This window comes from Cannabis sativa, chromosome X (genome assembly GCF_029168945.1).
Source record: "Cannabis sativa cultivar Pink pepper isolate KNU-18-1 chromosome X, ASM2916894v1, whole genome shotgun sequence".
Taxonomy (NCBI): domain Eukaryota; kingdom Viridiplantae; phylum Streptophyta; class Magnoliopsida; order Rosales; family Cannabaceae; genus Cannabis; species Cannabis sativa.
The window spans coordinates 46,630,687-46,653,353 of NC_083610.1; the positions used below are offsets into that span (position 1 = coordinate 46,630,687).

A 22,667-nucleotide genomic window follows, 5' to 3' on the forward strand; every position below is an offset into this window, starting at 1 on the left:
AGAGATCATTTATTTTTTGATTGTGGGGTTCCTAGTTCATGCCTTTCTCAGCTCAAGCAATGGCTGAATTGGCATGCAAAATCTAGTTGTGTCCAGGGGCTGTTAAGGTGGATAGGAAGGAGCAAGATGAGCAGTTTTAAGAAACAGGTGTATGCTTCCTCTCTCGCTGCTCTGGTTTACCGAATATGGTTAGCCAGAAATGATAAAATGTGGAACCAGCAGGATGTTTCTGTGCATCAAATCTGCCAGCAAGTATCTTGGCAAGTCAAAACGCGAATCTCATGTGTCAAGCCGAAGAAAATGAAGCAAGGTGATGAGGAATGGTTTGGAAAATTAGTATAAACTCACTATGATACTTGTATAGATAATACATATATTATGGCCTTCCATTGAAGGTGCATTTAGGTTGTAAAGTTTTAAAAGGTTAGTGGCAATGAAAATCACAGTTGATTCATCAAAAAAAAAAAAAATATGCAGTTCCTTAATATCTAACATATAGATCACTTTCATAAATCTTTCTTGAGTATCTCCTAACGTTCCTTATTTGATTACATCTCAGATAGCTCCCACTCAATAGTAGATGTCTGGTTAAATAATACTTTTAACCTCTTATTGCTTAGAGGGATATCTAGTTGTGACTTATTGTATTAGTCTGAAACTGTAAGTTTCTTTTAAGACTAAATCATCAACATAGCAGACTAGTATTTAAAGTGAAAAATACTTGCTAGAGATTAAGTAATCAAATTAAGATACCATAAAATGTTATGAGGATTAGAAATCTTGGCTCAAGTCATTGGAATAGACTATGCAAGAATTCTTCTATTGATTCTCATAATTCTGATAAGTTATTTCTATCCACATGAATGGTTAGATTTGCTTTTCAGTAGTGTTCTTAAGTTCCTATCACGAGTGTCAACCAAATGAAGATGGGTAAAGAATTTTAAAATTCTCCCACTCAATTAAGGTAGTGTGATACATTATCAAAGAACTTTATTGGTATCATTATTTACTACAACAGTAAAACTAAACTGGAACATATAATCAAGATCAAGGATTTATACTGATAATAGCTAATTTATTATATTACTTCCATGTTTAAAGAAAATGTGTGTTACAGAGAGTACTGTGGATTAAAATCCACCCCTAAGTGTATAGAGATTATGATCCACCCCTACGGGTTATAAAGATCATGATTCTCTAAGTGTTATAGAGATTATGTGGAGTTGAATATAAACCAGAGTTAATTAGATATAAAAGATCGTTGAACTGCATATTATTCTTAACTTTTCTCCACCCCTATCAGATCAAAAGATCCTTTTATTAAACAAATTCTTAATAATTGTATTAGAATTAACAATTATTTATAAACATAGAAATAATTTCTAGTGTTTATGTAATAATAACTCTATGAAGAGTTTTAAATATTATAGAATTTGTACCAATAATAAAAACACTTACACATACAAACATATAAATATTATTGGTAATTGTGGTTTAAGATAAAGTAAATGAAGCTCAATCTCATAAATTACAATTTATTTGTAAAAGAAAACTATAAAATTAATAAAAAAAATTGTATTGCAACATTATGAGAAAAACAGGGAATAAAAATCCCAAACAAATATTCGAAATCTAAATTGTTTTTTAACTAAAACAATTAATTCAATAAATAAATAAATAAATAAATGAGCTTCATCTTTATCTTGGACGATCTTCATCCCTTTGTCTAGCTTTCTGATCCAACTCACTAAGATAGCATCTGAGTTCAAGCAGCTTAGGCTATAATAAGAAGGAAAACAAATAAACAAAGTTAGTCCAGAATCAATAATCCAATTGGATAATAATTCACTAAAACTCATCAGTTTATAGAAAGAAATACCTTGTTTCTTTGCAAGAAGTTTAGGACATTGGGGTTTCCAATGGCCTTTCTCATTGCAGTAGAAACACTTTCCTTTTAGTGCATCACCAGTAGCAGCAACCTTTTTGTTTTGAACTGTTTTCACAGCTTTGGCTCGCTTCTTGGTATTTTTCCACTTCTTCTTTGTCTTGGGTCTTGAAGTAGAGGCTACATGTGCCTCAGGTTTAACCGTCCCATTACTATTTTCCAGAATTCTGAGGTTTACTCCCTTTTTTCTTGGGTCCTCCAATCAAATTTTCATGTCTGAAGGTCATTGACTAACGCATGAAAGTCTATCTCCTTTTTATTCATGACATAATTTGATGTATAGGGCAAAAAAGCTAGAGTCAGACTATTCAAGATAAGGCTTACTTGAGTAGTGTGATCCATTTCAGCACCATGATTCTGGGTTTCCTAGAAATAACTTGCCATTAGGAGAACGTGATCACGCACATTCTGATGGGGTTCCATCCGTGCATTGATGAATTTGTTAGTCGCGTCAAAGCGAGACTGAATAGATGCCATACCGAATAGCTCAGTTAACTACGTCATAATTTCTGGAGCCGTGTCGGTTTTTACAAACCTTGTTTTAAGGGTGTCAACCATGCTGGAAAGCATGAAGTATCGAGCTTTATTATTAGCATTCTGCCAACGCTCAAACTTCTCTTTAACAGCTTTGGTTGCATTGTCACCCGGCTGTTCAGGAGACGGCTCAGTTAACACAAACAGGGCACTTTCACCTATGAGAGCAATATTAATGTTCTCATTCCATTTTGGGAAGTTAGATCCATTTAGCTTATTTTCAGTCAAGAGTGATAACATGGGATTTCACATGGCTATACAGGATACTACAAAATAATAAATAGAAATCAATTATGGTTTAACACAAAATCCAATTCAGAAATTATAAGCACATAGCAAGTAGGAATGATAAGAGAAAATACTAAAAAATATAATCCTAAATAATTTCTAAGGTTTTCAACAAACTAATATCAGTGTCCCGTTTAGGCGAGAGTCAAAGCTACCATCCATTGAATAGAGTTGTCAGCTCATCTAAAATAATGAATATTCTAGCAACCTTTTATTCGATGAAGATTGGAATCCAGCGTTGTCCCGTTTAGGCGAGAGTCAAGGCTATTCTATCTTATGAGCTTCTACCATTGTTTCATATTTTGTAAGTCAAATACAGTCGCCACCATTAGGGTGATCAATACCATATAAAATACTTATAAATATACTTATCTTTCGAGATTAAACGGTGCTAACTTGCTAATGAACGTTCCTCCATTAGGAAGGATTACTCACTAAAACAAAAGTTATGTAAAACCAACAATGGAGATCGAATATCTTAATAATAATAAAGCTCATTATTTAAAATGTATTTTCTTTTATTATTTATAATATATATATATATATTCATTAAATATCAAATTTAGAATAAAACTCTAAATAGAATTTAATTTAATATTTATAAAATTATACTTAGATGGTTATGAAAATAAATTGAATTATTTCCATCTTAGTATTAATTTTCCAATAAATATTAAGAAATTTTTTTAATTTAAGTTGTATTAATTTAAATTAATTTGCAACTCAAATTTAAATTTTCATAAGAATATATTTATTGTATTTTGAAAAAGAAAGTATAATACTATACTATTTTCGAAATACTTAAATAATAATTACTAGAAAAAATACTTCAAGCAAAATAATTATCTGTCTAGATTTTCTTTTGACTAATTAATTCAATTTCTAATAATATATTTTAGTTCATTTATTTTAAATTAATCATTATATGAAAAAATCATTGATTTAAGTTGGTTCAAAAATAAATTAAAATAAATAATTAATTTACAACTTAATCTATTTTTCAAGATAAATTCAAAATCATCTTGCATTTAATGCAATTTCAAATTTGATTAATAAAATAAATAAAATATATTTTGAAAATTATTTAAATTTAAGTTGTAAAAATAAATTTCAACTTAAAATAATTTTCTATTTAATTAAGTGTCATGAAAAAAAAAATATTTAAGTATCATGATGAAAATCAACTTAGATATTTAATTTTTCAATTTAATTAAATGTATTAAATTCAAGAAATAAATAATTAAGTGTAGAGAAGGCTTAATTATTAAACTCTAGTTTAACACTAGGAAAAAATATTCTTAACTTGAATTGTACCAAAATTAATTAATTTCACAATGTATAATATTTTCCTATTTAATATTAGAAATAATAAGTAGTCTATAAATAACTATCTAGAAAATATCTCATTTCAACTAAGTATCTTTTCAAAAAAAAAATTGAAAAATATCTAATTTAAGTTGTTGTAGAAAGAATCTAAAACTTAAATATTCAAATTTGAATTCAATTAAATATCAAAAATTAAGTTGTAACCACTTAATTTGAAAAATATTCCATTTTAAGTTTAAAACTAACTTAAAAGATATCTCAAGAATCTTTAATAACCAATTCCTAGAATTCCTCAACTTAATTTTAAATTCAAAAAATATTCAAATTTAAGTTAGATAAGAAAAATCAGTTAAAATAACTAATTTATAACTTAAATAGGAATATTTAATAAATAAGCTTCAGAAAGAATCTAATTAGTTAAAATTCTTTATTTAATTAAATATAAGAAAAATACAAATAGTTTATCTAGAAATAATATCTAAAAACTAAGAGTGTTTTTTCTTAAAATTAACTTTAAAATATTAAAATGAAAATAAATTTTATATATTTTAAAAGTTAATTATGTTGCTAATCAATTTTATTAGGTTAAACTAATTTAATTAACCTAGCACAGTTATTCAAATCAGGCAAATGAGCCTTCACAATTGGGGTAGTTCATGTGAGGGGGAGCTGGGTTCAGTATGTCGTACCCACTTCTATTGGCCCCCAACTCTCACACAAGGCCCAAAAGAGAGGAATTTAACCTTAAAATAAATAACTGTTATTAATTGAATAGGTCCAAAAACTAAATGGACCTAAATAAAATCTATCAGGGTGTGACATTTTATTTAGCAACAATCTATATGTATCTATAATAAAATAAACATATAGGCTCACACAGACACACAGATTTGGATGGACCCTATCATGTTACTAGGTCATACACAGATGAAAGAAGAATGTAAAATTTACCTGTTACAAATTATTTACTTGACCTATTGACAATTGAACCATGGGTTAAAATCAGATCATTGCATCTGTCAACAAGTTAACCATGACAATTTAGACAAGCAATAATAGGTTTTATAAAACTTACACATAAGCTAAAACACATACTCCTGCAACAAGATGAACTGGATAGTTGGATGTAGGATTTATTTAATTTTAAATAATTAAATTTCGAAAATAATAAATAATTATAAAAAAATATTTTCGGTTTTTCAATTAAAATAAAATAATATTTAAAATTAAACCTACAATTTTGAAAAATTAGATTTCAACTAACCTAAATATCATTTCAAAAATTTGTTAACCACTTTTAAAAATTTATTGTTATTTTATAAATTAAATATTCAATAAAATAAAAAATGATAAATTAATATCATTTTCTCATTTATAATTTAATTTAAATAATAAAAAATAACAAAATTTAAAAGTTAACAAAATATCTTATTTCTATTCAAAATATCATGATTATAGTAATCTTATTTTAAATTTAAATAAGGTCAATTTTTTTTTTAATATCTGACCTTAAATTTAAAAAATAAGATAAAATAATCAAATTTAAAAATAAGATAAAAAATTAAGCAAAAAGATAGATTTTTACCTATTTTCAAATTCAAATTACACTAATATCTAAAATTAATTTTAAAAAATCAAATTAATTTATTTCTGATAATTAGATTTGAAAATTGAAAAGTAAAAATCAAAATACAAAACTACACAAAAAATCGGAAGTTAATTCCATGAAATAGCATGAAAAATCGAAGAAAACGAAAAAATTTGCAAGTGGTACGGACAGTATGCATTGCATACTGTCCACACGCACGAGCAAGGGTGCATGACCGAAGATCCTCGGCGCAGGAGGCTGCATGCAGCCTCTCCGCGCGCGCAAGGGAGGAATTTCTGACAAAAACCGTGTCTGAGCGCGTGCTGTCGAGGATATCACCCTCATCCGCGCACGTAGGTGGGTTGACAGCATCCCGATATTTTCCGATTTTTAAAAATTCATAACTAATTCAAATAAAATCGAAATTGAGTTCTGTAAAAAAGTAAATTGCTTAATTTTTTTCCAAACTATCCAATAAAAATAATTCCAGAAACAAAATTTTAGTTATTTTTCACGAAAATTCACAAACATCAATCAATCATCATATAACACATAGATCAACATGAAACCATCCAAATCACATACAAATCGTTTTAAGTCCAAATTTCTTGCAAGCAAATCAATTACCATGGCTCTGAGGTAAGTTTTTGGAATTTATTTTACCAGGACCTTAGATCTACTCACAAGTATGTTGTTTAACACCCTAAATATGAACTTTCTAAAACGATAATTAAACACATATAAAGTTAAGAAAACCTTACATTGGTTGCAGCGGAATAATATGTCTCCTTCCACTCAGATCTCTAACTCTTGTATCCTTTCTGTCGCAGAGTATTATCAAGATCTGAGTCCGAATGTCCTTCTCTTTGAATGTGATCATTCACAGTCTTCCAATCTATGATTGAGGTACCACTTGCTGTGTGTGGGCACTACTCTATCACTAGAGGGTTCGAAATTGTGAAGAAGAAAAGAGAGAGAGGTAGAGTCGGCTATAGAAAGAGAAAGAGGAAGGCTCAATTTTTCTAAAAAAAAAAGGCAATCTTTGATTTTCTGACAAAAAGCATATTTTTGACTGAGCCATTACTTTTTATTTATAGGCAACTACTAGGTTTAGGTTAGTAATTATTTGGCATTAAAATAATGAAAATATTAATTGGGAAAAAGCCTATCAAGTGGTCGGCCATAGGTGTTATTGGGCCTCACTTGGTTTTTGCAATTTTCACAATTTTTATTTCTATTTTTTCAAAAATGTCAATTTTCCAATTCTAACCATTTAAATGCTAAAACTAATTATTTAATAACTAAAATAGATTATTAAATAATATTGTCATTTAATATAATTATTAATTAGACATATAGAGTCTCTTAATTAATAAATAAACCTAGAATCTCTTTTCTTTACAATTTCACCCCTGCTTAGTGAAAATTCACAAATTAGACATAGTCTAACTTTAGAATTATAATTGATTAATAATAAATCAGGTATTGAGTCTTACAAGCAGTATGGTCTCAACTAGAATGGGGACCATGGATCTATATGCTGAGCTTCCAATAAGCGAACCGAATTTACTAAGTAAATCCCTACTTATTAATTCCTCGTTGAATCCACTCTTAGAACTTGGAATTGCACTCTCAAACTTATATAGAGCATTCTATATGTTTCACGATATAGATATGCTATCTCATTTAACCATTGTTATAATCTTAATGTGATCAAAGATCCTCTATATAGATGATTTACATCGAGATGGGATAAATTTACCATTTTCACCCCTCGATGTATTTGGCCCCTTAAAACACTTAGCTACCTGTAAATGATGTTTTAGTGATCTAAGAAATAGTCACTGAAACAAGAGCTCATCCATTTACTTCTATTTAGCTAAGCTCGAAGGGAATCATCACTTGACTTCTATACACGAGTAGAAGCTATAGATTCCATATTTATGTTCAGCGCTCCCAAAAGTAGGCTTAACTAATAAATCAAAGAACATGAATAGCACTCCTAAGTTGAGCCTAAGCATATCAGGATTTAGATTCTTTTAATCTAAGATCAACTACTGATATTGACTTGGAAAGATACAACGGTAAGTTTATAATATCTTAACTAGGTTCAATATCGGTCCAGTCCAATGTATACTCCATACATTCGAAACCAGTATACTTTACCAATGTCCTGGAAAGAACATAACACTTACTCCAAGTGTAAGTACACATCATCGCTGATTATCACATCAGTGTAAATCCAAAACACTGATGAAACAGGGACTTAGTCTTTTGAATCATATGATCACAATCACATTCCACTGTGTTGACAATACTGTAATTGTGAATAAATATATGTTCTGGACTTAACAGATTTTGTGCATATATTAAACATATTAAACCATAAGCATGAAAAATTCATGCAAACATAAATCACTTCAAATTTCTTAGATTGATAACTAATCAGATTGTAATGGGTTTTATTTAGGGCACAAAACCCAACATATTGTCCACATGGATATAGTGTACAAATGACACAATATTATTGGTCCACATAAATAACTATTTAAAAATAAAATAAAAATAAATTAATTTAAAATAAAAAATAAAATCATTAAAAAAACCATTTTTTTTGCCTTTTTATCTTCACGCCTTCTCTCTTCCCCAAAACACTACCACCATAGCCACCATCACTGATTGTCTCTCTATCTCGTCCCTCTCTCTCTAATCCAGATATGATTTTATGCCATAACTTATTTCTCAAATCCAAATCAACACTAAAAAAATACCCTGATATCTAAATAAGAAACACACGAAAAATAAAATATAAAAAATAATCCAAATCTAATAAATCATCACAAAAACTATTTTTTTTGTCGGAAGTTTATCCCAATCCGTCAGAAAAAAAAACTAGATCTGAACCCTCTTTTTTTTTTTCTTTTCCTCTCACGCTCTCTCTTTCTCTGAAACCAGATCTGAACCCAAACCGTTGATGATGAATCTGACCCATTGAAGCCATCACCGTCAGACCTTCTGCCCTCTTCAAGCAACACCAAGACCTGACGAACGAGAGACAGTCGGCATCGTGAGGATCTGCAGCAACGAACGAGGAAGATGCGACCCCTTTAGATGAGCTGTGATTTCGTCTTCTCGTTTGATGAGTTTCTGTGGTCACCTTACACGAGAACGACTAGTAGGTCATCAGGAAGAGAGAGAGAGAGAGAGAGAGAGAGAGAGAGAGAGAGAGAGAGAGAGAGAGAGAGAGAGAGAGAGAGAGAGAGAGAGAGAGAGAGAGAGAGAGAGAGAGATTTTTCGGTTCGTACGATGGTGGTGGGTTGCGAGTGCATGATCTGAGTATTAGACAAGTTCATGGGTTCGTACAGTGGTGGTGGGTTGTGGGTTCATACGGTGGTGGTGGGTTGTGGTGGCAATGGTGGTGGTCTGTACATGATGAAGAAGAAAGAAGAGACATGGGAGAGAGAGAAAGCATGAAGATATTAAAAAAAAAGGCTGAAAGAAAAAAAGAAAAAGAAAGAAAAAAAATTGTTTATTTTTAATAATTTTATTTTTTGTTTTAAGTAATTTATTTTTAAATAGTTATTTATGTGGGCCAATAATATTGTGTCATGTGTACACTATATCCATGTGGACAATATCCTATGTACACATGGACAGTCAACTTGGCACTTAACACCTAAAAATGGATGGAAATAGTTAAATGCTAACTATTCATGAGTTTAAGGGATTTTACCACCAAAATTTTAAAATTAAGAGTTAATTACAATAAATTAAGTACTTATAAAAGTTATGCCGCAAATTACTCTTCCATAAATCACTAATCCCAATTTTTAAAGTATATTTGACTAGATAATGAACAACAAAATTTGCTTCACTAAAAATAAAATTAAAACCAACAAAGCCAATTCAATTATTAGACTATCGAACAACTTGTTATAGACATTGTCTCTTCAACCAGGGCTGACCTTAGGTATAGGCGAGCTAGGCTCGTGCTTAGGGCTCACTTATTTTAGAGGCCCAAATAAAAAAATACATTTTAAAATATTTATATTTTTAATAATTTTTAAATATACCATTTATTTTTATAGTAAGGGTCCAAATTTTTTTTTTACCAATGACTCATTTCAACTACTTCAACTTGTGTAGATTCTCTTTGTTGTCTCTAACCACTACGACAATACTACACTTATTAATACAACGTTTTCAAACACAAATAATGTTAGATAATACTGATACTTAATAAATTACTACCTGCGAACCTTATTAGTTTAAAGAAATAATAATATACATTAATTGAAATTGTTTTGATCAAATTCACTACCTTTTTACCTTGCACACACACTAATATTATATTACCATCCAAGTCTTCCTCTTCCCTAGTCAAAGTCTCTCACTCCCCCCAAGCTTATAGCTCCCATAACGATAGACTATTTGCAATTTGTTTATTCTCTTAAACACAACATTTTATTAATTAATAGTGTAAAGGGTACTCACAAAATACTTAATTCAAACTAATTGCACATTTCAATGCAATACTTCAATCCACAAAGAGTAGGGGAGTTTGCATATTGAATTAGAAAATTTGAAATTTGCATGAACCTATTTTGGCTTTAAATGCAATAATCAATAATGATTAAGCATATAATATACATTATTTTATTAAAATGATATATGTACATATTTTATTAAAAGTTGATAAATATATATATTAAAAGACTCATTTCTTAGACCGTATATAATAGTCATATATTGTTGGATAAAATATTATATTGTGTTAATTATTATGACAATAAATTTTAATACAATACGAATTGTATTATTAATTAGTGCATAATAAATTATTTCTATTAGTTTGTATTATAATATTTACAAAGAGTATGGGATCGGGGACCCAGACTCCGAATTTGGATTGGGATCAGGACTCAGATCGAGACCAAGACCGGGATTCGGGCCCCAAGGTCGAGGTCTGGGGTTTGGATTTGGTGGGGTGTTTATTAGACCAAATCTAATTTTTTTAGGCCTATACAGATCCGATCCAATTATATATTGGATGTTATATTTTACTATCTGATGTGATCCAATTAATTTTAGTCATTCAATCGATCTAACATCAACTGGATATTGGATTAGATTGGTTCTATCAATTGGATGTATTTTATACATATTTATTAATTTAATTTGGACTTATTTAATATTTTAGATAGTATTTTTTAGATCGAATTAGATTTATCTGATATTTTAGGTCAAATATGTATTGGAATGGATTATATCAATCCAATCTAAGAAAAATGAGTAAAATTCTAATGTTAATTTTCATATATACATATGTATTTTACGTATAATAATATAAAATCAATTACTCTTTCACTAAATAAAACTACTAATTAGTTTGATTAGATATTGGATATGCATTAGATTTCTGGACACGCATCCAACATTCGATCCGATCTAATTACATATTTAAAAATAACATTAAATTCTATTCAATCCCAATTGGATATCTAATATTTAGCAGTCAATTATAATTGGATTGAATCGATTTATGCGCACCCCTAAAGTCTAGGACCATATTTATGATAAAGACAATATAATTTTACACAAATCTATCAATAGTAGATGTCAAATATAATATTATATTAAATAATACTTATACAATACAATACACTGGACCAAATGAATCCTAAATTACTAAAAGATTAGATAGAGCTTACCTAATATGAAATTTTAGTTAATTTATTTTGTTTTTTTAGAGATTTAAATTAAGGACTTTTTCATTTAAACACTTCAAAATTTTTTTTTTTTTTGTATTTTTTACGAAATTCTACCTAGAAACTTCCATAGGGACTAACGGAGCAACTTAAATTGCAATTAAAATCCATATAGCAATTCACATAGAAACTACTGGAGACACTACCGGAGCAACCTAAACCGTAAATTAAAAAAAAAATAAAAAATAGTATATGGAGTAATTTTCCTTTAAATTATTATGCTTATTTTAGTTTTAAATATTTAAGTGATTGGTTTTTTTTTTCCTTTTTTGACATTGGAGAAGATGACACTACAAAAAAAAAAAAATACTTTTAGTAATAATTTTTTAATCACAATATAATTTTTTGTGACTAAATTTGAATTTTGATCACAACAAAAAATTAATTTTAATTAAAACATAATATTTGGATACAAATTTTCACTAATTTAATTTTAGTTAAAAATATATTTAGTCACAAAATATAAATGATATGATTTATAATTTTAGTCACAAATTTTATTATAAGTAAAAGTTAAAAAATTGTAGTGTGAATTGGAACTTAAGGCTCCTGTTTGGGAAAAAATAAATTTTAATACCTTTATTTTAAAAGAAAAATAGAAGACACTCAAAAAAAAAAAAAAAAAAAAAAAAAAAAAAAAAAACCAAATAGAAGAATCTATTAACAAGTAAATTGGACCACTAAATCGTTTACAATAATAAAATAATAAGAGTTACTAAATAATAAATTCACACTAAGAAAATATTCGATCTAAAATAACCCATTTAATTTTTTTTTTATGTGTCAATCTTAAGTTAAAGTTATTAAAATAATGAGTTGAATTTGATGAACATCACTATATATAATATTAATATTCATACCTTTGCCCCTTCAAAGTACTTTCCCTCATAACACAGATCGGATCGTGACTGGGGTCGATATAAATTTGGTGTTGTAGTGTGACAGTAATTAGTTGAGCACTTTCACTAAAATTATCTGAAAAGTTTAAAACAAAGAGAGAGAGCAAACTATATATATGGCTTCTTCTACTACTCAGCCTATTAATTCTAAGGTGTTCCAAGCTGCAGCCAATGGTGAAATTGAAGTGTTCAAGAATATAATTCTACTCAATAACAACCAATTTAGCCTTGACCAATTATTGACCCCAGAAAAAAATACAATTGCCCATGTCAATATCATTGCTTCAAAAAATGGTACACCTTCTTTTCTAGAAGGGGTACTCGAGTTATGTCCACCCCTATTGGCGCGAACCAATGTAAGAGGAGAGACTCCCTTACTCATGGCCGCAAGGTACGGCCATGATCTTATTGTTGAGTTTCTTATTAATCGTTCTAAACTACTTGAACAGTCTGATCTTGAGAAGGCCACACTTGGTGTGGATAAAGAGTTTGGTAAATACATGATGAGACGAAGGAACAAGGAATTGGACACTGCGTTGCATGAGGCTGTGACGACGAAGCTAGAAATTTAGTTGAGTGAGGGCTTGAATAAATATTAAGTCAAAACTAATAAAAATAATGATAAATGTATCTTTTAAATTTTCATCTTCAATAAAATAAAATAATACTATTGACAAAAATAAAATAAAATATTGTCAATGGTATTAATTTATTTTTTAATAAAGTATTATTTTTTTTATTATTTGTATTGGACTACTTTTAAAATGGGCTTGATTAGAATAAGAGTAGGCTCATAAATCATGATTAAGATATTGAGTGAGGGCTTTTGTGAATTGGACTTTAATAAATTGAGCAAAGTGAATTAATATATGTATATATCTACATATAAAAAATTTGATGTTTATATTTGAGTGAGGGCTTTAGCCCACATATGGGCTAAAGTCCCTCCGTCGTTCAATCATCTTAAGGTTGTAAGGATTTTGACTAAACTAGACCCTCATTTCACTTATTTGGGTAATGAAGCTGATGAAACACCACTTTACATGGCTGTGGAGGCAGAGTACTTAGATCTGGTTGATGAAATATTAAACAATTGTTCCTCACTTGCCACTAATGGTGGCCCTTTTGGAAGAAATGTACTACATGCTGCAGTCATAACTAGAAATGCAGGTAATCATAATGTTAATTAAGCTTATTTGTGTTTGTTTTGTGTGTTAGTTAATATATTTCTTTTGTTCCAACAACTTTTATTCTTAGTATTATTGTAAACTTATCAAACATAAACATTAGTGGAATGTGAAGAATGTTAGACTTTTATTTGGGCTTACATTAAATTTTATTGGTTTTATTAAAACTTGGGTTGATTAGATAGTTCTTTGCTGTGTTAGCCCATGTTGTTGGTGATCAATTGTTAATGGGCTTAGCATCTGTGTGTAAAGTCTAGGTGAAGCAGAAGTGTGGGCTTTTCTAGTTAACTGAAGCCTTTGATGAGCAGGCCCAGTCCAACTAGGGTTTTGTAGCTAAGTCCCCTCCCTAACTCTATAAATACATATTGTCTCATCACAATTGTATACCTTTTGATAATCAGAGAAAATAAACTGCTTCTGATTTAGAGATCTAGGGAGGAAGACTTAGTTGATAGTATTGCACTATCAAATTGGAGTAACTGCTGTGGATCAATCAGAGATAATTGCTATGGATCAATCAGGTACACATACCTAATTATTATATCTTATTATTGTGTTCTATGTTATATACAAATAGATCTTGGGTATATTATTAATTTTTCTAACATGTGGTATCAGATTGCCTATTGTATATGATTTAGAACCTATAATTTATATAACAATTAATATGTATATGTTACCTTTTTTTTCCAATTACATATTAATTTTGTTATTATTTTATGTTGAATTTTTTATTTTTTAATCTTAAAAGTTTAGGGGTTTTATTCCTCATTAAATTCTCTTTCTTTTGATATATTACTTGCATAAAATCATTGAGTAAATTAGAAGAATTTTAAGATTAAACTTTTAGGGTTTATGTATTTTTTTTTTCTTTATGAAATTCAATTTGGGATTTTTGATTCTATAGTTTATACACTAAAATTGATGGTGCAAATCTCATTATCAACTAATTTACAATGTTTCTACACGTTTAATTTTTCGAATTGTATGACATACATGCTAGAATCGGGTTGATAGTTTGTTTTTATTTTTTTTTTCGGATTGTTTTTGCCAAGAGATCTAGAAATTGAGCCTTAAAAACTCGAAATTAGTAGTCTAGATGGACTAGAAATCCAATACCGATCGAAACCCATCAATTTCCCCATGTTTTCGTCGTTTTTTGGCCGGAAAAAGAGAGCAGACCCGACTGGAGGAGCACCGGGTCGCGTGACCCGGTTTCAGACCCGCTGGAGGAAGAAGATCAAGCCCAGCCGCGAAGCCCAGTCGCACAGCCCGCGCGTGGGGGCGCGTGCGGCACTCTCGGAGGTCGTTTTTCGACGATTTTTTTTCCAGCGTGCTTAGAATTAAATTTCTGATTTTTCTATGATTTTTAATTAATTTTTTGACTCCGTTTAATAATTATTATTATTTTAATGATAATTATGCAGTTAAAAAAATTATTAAAAATAATTTTTGATGATTTTTCAAAATCCGTAAATCATAGAAAATTTTTTGAGTTTCTTCTCGTCCCATATGACATAGTCACTCTCTTGTTTCGTTTATCTTGACTATGTAATCTCCACCAATATTCTTTATTTCACATTTTTCCATTAATTGTTGTTCTAAAGTTATAAAACTTGATTGTTTGATACAAAAATAATGTGTTATGGTGGACACTTTATTTTTTGATTATCAATATAATAAAAGCAATTATATATCTCTTTTGGAAATTTGGTTGAAAATTATTAATTTTCAATGATTGTTTTATCACCAAATTTCACATGTTGAAGAAAATATTATATTTTTGGTTGACTATATGTGTAATTACTTGCCCAAAGGTAGTATTTACATATATTAGTTCACATTCCATGAAGTGAGTTAATATTAAATGTATGTATTTTAATTATTTGCCCAAAGGTAATAATTTAAATATATAAATTTATTATTATTTTTTGCTTGAATTAATACATATTTTTAAGAAATTTATTTGCCCAAAGGTAATAAAATTCTTAAATGATATGTATTTTTTCTTTGTTGTTAACTTCATGAAGGTAGATCATGTGTGTGTTATATTCTCACCCCAAAGGGGAGTTTATAATGACCAGTTGACTCTACAATATTTTCTAATGCATTGCTCATATTGCTTATTCAAGTTTTAATTTTTTGGATTTTTCGGTCTCCTTTCTGCGAACAACAATAACGTTTTTATCTGAATTCTGAATGCTTCCAACTTTAAGACATGGAAACGTAATGTGAAAATTGCTTTAGGCATAATAAATTTGGACTTATGCCTTCGAGAAGAAAAATCTGCTGATCTTATTCTAATATCAGAATTGTTGCCCAAAAAAAAAAAAAAAAAAAAATTCTTCATGCACATTTAAAAAAAAAAAAAAAAATTCAAATCATCTTAGTTTCATTAATATGAAAAGATCAATTCCTGAACATCTTTTGGTGGTTTGCCAAACACCACAAATGCCAAAGAGTTTTTCAATGCTGTAGAAAAACTATATGACACTGGTGAAAACGCTGAAGTTGGACATCTTATGGATAAAATGACAACCATTCAGTTTGATAAATCAAAGGAGTGCTAGATTTTATTTTGAAAATTATTATTCTTCAGTCCAAGTTGAAAGATCATAATATTCCTCTTCCTGACTTTTACACCATTCTTCAAGTTCTTCATAAACTTCTTACTTCTTTTAGCTTTACCAAGACAACCTAAACACTTATAGTAAAATATGGAGTGTTAATAACCTTATTTCTCAGTATATAGCTGAAACAAGCAAGCTAATAGAATGAGAAGAATGAATCTTCTCACTTTGTTTCTCAACTCAAGCCCAACAAAGGATAAAGAAAATATGAAAAGAAGCAACCACAACCAGGGGCTAAGGGATCTCAGAAAGCCAAGTGAGAGGGAGTCAATGCTTACAGTGGACACTTATATTGGAGTTGACGTTATTTATGTTGGCACATTAATTCTTGAATTACAGTTTAGTGTTCAGATTGTTTTGAACAGTACTTTATTGATTCCTACTTTTAAAGTAATTCAGTTTCGCTTCCGCTTTTAGTTAAACAATAATTTTCTTTTCCTTTTGCCAATTATAGTGTTAAAATTATGTTTGACTCCGAATAATTGGAAACTGTTTTTACTCTGATATTCTTTTCAAATTATCATTGACTTCCTTAGCTTCCTTTTTCAATGCTGTGAATATTGTGGGTAAGAAATCTTATATTAAGATAACATCCTTATTATTCTGGCACGATAAATCGGGTCATATTTCTAAAGAAAGAATTGATCGATTACTTCTAGCTAAAATTCTTTCTCCTGTTGATGTTTCTGGTTGTGATACTTGTGCTGATTGTACTGGTGAAAAATTGACTAAAATAAGAAAGCAGACTGCTATCTATAGTCACTCTTTATAAGAGATTATCCACACTGACATTAGTGGACCTTATTCCACCACGTTGTGCAGAAACAAGTATTTATCACTTTTATCAATGATTTTTCTCGTTATGGATTCACCTATTTAATTAAAGAAAAATCTGACGCCCTTGATAAATTCAAAATTTTTTGAAATGAGAAGAGTCATCAAAGTTGTTCATTCTGATCGTGGAGGAGAATATTATGGTCGTTATACAGAATCTAAACAACACATGAGGCCTTTTGCTGAATATTTTCCAGAAAATTGTGTAGTTTCTCAATACAATATGTCAAGTTCACTGAGAAAAATGGCGTTGCTAAAAGGAGAAATCGCACTCTCATGGATATGGTGAGAAACATGATGAGTAGAACAAATCTTCCAGAGTTTTTATGGGGTGAAGCACTCATGACTGCAACTTATATTTTAAATCGTGTTCCCAGTAAATCTGTTTCCAAAATCCTTTTAAGTTGTGGACTGGGCGGAAGCCTAGTCTGAATCATCTTCGTGTATGGGGTTGTCCAGCTGAAGTAAAGATTTATGATCCTAATTTGAAAAAGTTAGATCCGAGAACAAATCGTTGTTATTTCATTGGTTATCCAATGCGCTCAAAAGGATATCGCTTTTACTGTCCTACTCGTGGTACGCGAATTGTTGAATCTCAGACTGCTAAATTTCTGGAATTTGATGTTGCTGAAAATATTACTTCACCATCTCTTGAAATGGGGGAGTCATCTAAAGGAAATTTTATTCCTATCTCTTTTTCAAGAGATGATAATAATAGCAGTCTTATTCTTACTCTAGTTGATAACACTCCCATTGCTGATGAATATATTGCTCCTACTATCCAAGATGACAAGGGTCCTACTATTGATGAGGAACCTATTATTGAAGAAGGTTTTGTTGTTGATGAGGGTCTTGTTATCAGAGAAATCTAATTGTGGAATATGTCATTCAAAATGATGGTCAATAAATAGAGGTTATTCCAGAAGTACCTCCTATATGGAGATCTCAAAGACAAAAGATGTCAATAAGGTGTGATGATAAATTTATTTACCTTGGAGAAGGTGAATGTGATCTTGGTCATTTTGTGGAAACTCTTACTTATAGTGAAGCACTTAATTGTCCACATTCTTCAAAATGGATAGAAGCTATGGATGATGAGATTAAGTTCATGGACAAAAATAATGTATATGTGAAAGTTAGTTCTATTACCTGATGGTTTCAAACCAATAGGTTGCAAATGGATTTTTTAAGAACTAAAAGGGATAAAAAGGGACAGATTGAAAGGTTTAAAGCGTGTTTAGTGGCTAAAGGCTTTACTCAAAGAGAAGGTATTGATTACACTCAAAATTTTCTCACATGTTTCCACTAAAGATTCATTCATAATTATTATGGACTTAGTTGTTGATTTAGAGTTGCATCAAATGGATGTTAAAACTATTGTTCTGAATGGAGAATTGAGTGAGCAAATTTTTTATGTCTCAATCTGAAGGCTTCGAGGAAAATGGAAATGACAATTTGTTTTGCAAATTGAAATGATCCATTTATGGTCTCAAACAAGCATCTCACCAGTGGTACTTGAAGTTTGATAAGGTTGTGACACTGTTGGATTTCATCGAGAACAAGTTTGACTAGTGTATTTATATGAAGATCAGTGGGAGTCATCATATTTTTTCTTGTTCTTTATGTAGATGATATTTTACTTGCCAGCAGTGATTTGTCATTACTAAATGAGACCAAAAGTTTTCTATCTACCAATTTTGATATGAAAGATCTCAGAGAGGCATCTTTAGTTTTGGAGATTGAGATTTATCATGATAAGAATTGAAAATTTCTTGGCTTACCTCAAGAAGCTTACAATAATCGTGTGCTCAAAAGGTTCAACATGGATTTGTGTAAAGCTGGTTTCGTTCCTATTTTGAAAGGGACAAATTTACTAAGCAACATTGTCCTAAGAACGACTTAAAAAGAGAAGCAATGAAGAATATCCCATATGCAAGTGCAGTAGGGAGTTTGATGTATGCTTAGGTTTGCACTAGACCTGATATTGCTTTCATGGTCGATGTTCTTAGGAGATATTTATCTGATCCTGGCCATGATCATTGGGTTGCAGCCAATAAAGTTTTGAGATATTTGCAAAGAACGAAGAGTTTTATGCTTGTGTATAAGCATGTCAACAATCTTTAAGTTGTTGGTTATTCAGATTCAGATTTTGGTGGTTGTGTAGATGATTTAAAGTCAACTTCTGGCTATATTTTCACTTTGGTTGGTGCTGCTATTTCTTGGAAAAGTGTTAAATAGACTTTAATCGTATCATCTACTATATATATGTTGAATTTGTCGTACGTTATGGTGCATCTTTGCAAGCTTTATGGTTAAAGAATTTGATTTTAGAGATACGACTAGTTGATCCTATTTCCTCTCCTATACTAATCTATTGTGATAATAGTATTGTTGTTTTCTTTTCAAAGAATAATGAGATTAGTAGTGCTTCCAAATATAAGGAAATAAAGTATCTCACTATTAAAGACTTGGTCTAGAAAGGAGACATTGTGATAGAATATTGAAAGACCAAGTTGTTGTTTGCAGATCCCCTAACCAAAGGATTAAGTTCCATATTGTTTGATAAACATGTTTTTGTTATGAGCATTTTATAATCTTTTGCTCCTTTGGGTTAGTGGGAGTTTCTTGCTTTATCTTTTGAAATTACATTTATATGTAATTTACTTGTTGATGTTATGAACTACTTTGTGGGCCAATAATTTTTATTATTGGATGTTTATGCTTTCAGTTAGGCTTTGTTATATTCTCGAGAATAATTGAATTGAAAGCATGTAGTTCATATCTTGTTGTGATCATTGTATTTTAAGCATATTTGCTTAATAACAATGATATTTTGTTGGCTTAATGTTTTAAGCAAGTTTAGTGACACTTACTTATTTATTAAGTAGTGTATGTTTAATTTCACTGGCTTATTTATTAAGCATCACGGTATCAGTGAAATTGAGGACTGATAAGGATATTATGTTATTTTAAATTGATCACATGTTGAACATAATTCCTTACCACACTACTAGACTTATTGACCATGTCGATTTAATACTTTGGTATTTTGTGATTATGAATGTCTTTTGTTGACTTAAAAACAATATGATTGTCATAGTTCATTATCAAAGGTTAAATTGGACCGGTATGTTGAGATGCTATCAGAGAACTATCATTTTTTAAAGTGGCCACAAATGTTTTCCTGTTGTTCAACCCATGAGTCGTTTTCAAATAAAATTATTTTGATATATAATATATATGTATTAAAATCAATGTAGCCCAAGTGGGAGAATGTTAGACTTTTATTTGGGCTTACATTAAATTTTATTGGTTTTATTAAAACTTGGGTTGATTAGATAGTTCTTTGCTGTGTTAGCCCATGTTGTTGGTGATCAATTGTTAATGGGCTTAGCATCTGTGTGTAAAGTCTAGGTGAAGCAGAAGTGTGGGCTTTTCTAGTTAACTGAAGCCTTTGATGAGCAGGCCCAGTCCAACTAGGGTTTTGTAGCTAAGTCCCCTCCCTAACTCTATAAATACATATTGTCTCATCACAATTGTATACCTTTTGATAATCAGAGAAAATAAACTGCTTCTGATTTAGAGATCTAGGGAGGAAGACTTAGTTGATAGTATTGCACTATCAAATTGGAGTAACTGCTGTGGATCAATCAGAGATAATTGCTATGGATCAATCAGGTACAGATACCTAATTATTATATCTTATTATTGTGTTCTATGTTATATACAAATAGATCTTGGGTATATTATTAATTTTTCTAACAAAGAATCCATTGTACGCACTGTATTTGTTGGGTGTACAACCAGGGGTGGCCCAAGCTTGGGCGTAAAATAGTAAGAATTTTAGAGTCATGTGTATTGGGACCACAATATTTGTCAGGGTTTTTTTATAAGTGCATATTTACTTTTATGAATATTTATTTATTTATTTTTATTAGAAAAATGGGGGCCTTTATTATGTATACTATACTAAAAAAATAGAATCTTTTAATATAAGAGACATTGTGTAATAATCTAAACTGTCATATGCTTAGGTCGACCTGATATAACTAAAGTCCATTGTTAAGAGTCTTTTGGATCTATCCCGGTTTCAGTGTTACCGGAGAACCCATTATGTAATGACCATGAGGTCTAGTTTTCTTTATTTTAATGACATCACGCTAATTTCAAACTAAGCTCCAAGCCAGGGCTAGCACAAGCTTGGGCAGTTTGGGCTATTGCAGAAGGCTCCTTCTTTTTAAATGCCTATTTTTTAAATAGGATTTTTTTTTTATTATTATTATACTTACATTAAAAAATTTATATTTAAAAATTTACAAACATATCTTTAAAAAACTAGCAATGGAGGTCTTAAATTAATGTAGACAATTTTTTTTTTTTTATAAAAAACGTAATTTTAATCTTTTGCACAAGGCTCCCGAAATGTTTGGACTGACCCTGCTCCCAGCTAATACAAAATAATTTCATTATAACTTGTAAATTCATGATTATTTTGTATATATTTTTTCATTATTATTTGTAAATGGATTACTAATTGAAGATACATGTTATAAATTTTCAGGAGTGACAAGAGTACTTTTGGAAAAAGAAGAATTAATAAATCTGACTAAAGAAGCAGATAAAGATGGTAAAATCCCTTTGCATTATGCTGTGTCTTCATTTTGCTGTAATAATAATAATTTGGAGATTGTAAGAATGTTGTTAGAAAAAGATGAAAGAAGTGCTTATATCAAAGATAGAACTGGCAGTACAGCTCTTCACATTGCAGCTTTGAACCACAGAGGAGGTAGTTTTGAAATAATTAAAGAAATTCTATCAAGGTTTCCAGATAGCTATGAAAGTGTTGATAATGATGATAACAATTTTCTACACTTAGTTGTGATGAAACAATCTCTGTCTACATTAAAGCTCATATTACAACATTTTCCATTTACAAGTTACCTTTTAAATAGAAAAGATTATAGAGGAAATACTCCTTTGCTTCATATGGTTGCCACTTCAGAAAGGCCTATGGATTCAGAAATCTTACAAGCTTTGTTGTCTCACCCAAGAGTGAATAACATGTCATTCAACAAACAAAGCAACAACATTTTTGATGCAGCCTATGATTTTGATGATCAAGAGTATGATGAGGTAATGTTCCATCTTTTATTGAATATATAAACTAAATTTTTATATATGCATGATTGTGTAGATTGTAGTTATAGTAGATAAAGACCATCTGTTTTTTAAAAATTTATAGGATAATTGATAGTGTTGAAAACAAAATTCAAACATTACCAGTGCAAAAAGAAACAAGCACGTACAACTATATCTTTGAATTATGTTTTCGACATCATAAATTATGATTAGAATTTCGATGCCTACTATAACTATAACGTAGACGGTCATACAAAAAAATTGAATTATAATTTTTTAAAATGCCAAAATAATAAATAGAGTAAAGTTTAATTATTAATTTCAAATAAATACTTAAGTTTAAATTTTGGCGGTAATAATACTTAAGTTATAGTTCTGAAACTTTTGTAGGTACTGACAGTTAAGTGTTAAATAAATTGCCATGTAGCGATTCCTAATTGGTCCAAGTAGTTAAATTTTTATTTTTTTAAAAAAATTAATTTAAATATACTAATAAAAAAATAACACGTGAATAATGATTTAATATTTA

The 22,667-nt window shown here is 29.8% G+C and overlaps 1 protein-coding gene across 1 annotated transcript; it reads left to right on the forward strand.

The window, feature by feature from the left end:
- Positions 1 to 12,105: 12,105 nt before the first annotated feature.
- On the forward strand, positions 12,106 to 13,087 carry LOC133032770 (uncharacterized). The gene has a single exon (XM_061107168.1). It carries the CDS (start codon positions 12,465 to 12,467, stop codon positions 12,918 to 12,920), a length of 456 nt encoding a protein of 151 aa, XP_060963151.1. The 5' UTR covers positions 12,106 to 12,464; the 3' UTR covers positions 12,921 to 13,087.
- The last annotated feature ends 9,580 nt before the right edge of the window (positions 13,088 to 22,667 follow it).

Excerpts from the sequence above, each read along its gene's own strand:
- LOC133032770 (XM_061107168.1), top strand. The coding sequence starts at position 12,465 with ATGGCTTCTTCTACTACTCAGCCTATTAATTCTAAGGTGTTCCAAGCT.